The following is a 206-nucleotide window of genomic DNA, read 5'->3' on the forward strand; positions in this document are numbered from 1 at the left end:
GCGGCACCGATGTCCTGGGGAGGGGGGGTCACGGTGTCACGGTTCCCAGCTTGGGGCAACACTCTACCCCTGTCATGCTGAGGAGCATCAGTGCCAGGTGCCCTTAGCTCTGCTTTCTCCTCTGTGTTTCTGTAGTCAGAGGAAGACAAGCAGCTGCAGGATGAGCTGGAGATGCTGGTGGAGCGCTTGGGGGTGAGTTTGTGCTG

General features: G+C 59.7%; 1 protein-coding gene across 1 annotated transcript in view; it reads left to right on the plus strand.

Moving 5' to 3' along the window:
* The first annotated feature begins 141 nt into the window (after positions 1–141).
* Positions 142–206, plus strand: part of PSMD2 (proteasome (prosome, macropain) 26S subunit, non-ATPase, 2) — a 6674-nt gene continuing 6609 nt past the window's right edge. Inside the window, 1 exon segment of the mRNA XM_009867244.1 lies at positions 142–192. Within this exon segment, the coding sequence (XP_009865546.1) occupies positions 172–192 (21 nt within the window). The 5' untranslated portion in view covers positions 142–171.

The sequence above is a fragment of the Apaloderma vittatum genome, unplaced genomic scaffold (assembly GCF_000703405.1).
Source record: "Apaloderma vittatum isolate BGI_N311 unplaced genomic scaffold, ASM70340v1 scaffold28333, whole genome shotgun sequence".
NCBI classification, from domain to species: Eukaryota; Metazoa; Chordata; class Aves; order Trogoniformes; family Trogonidae; genus Apaloderma; species Apaloderma vittatum.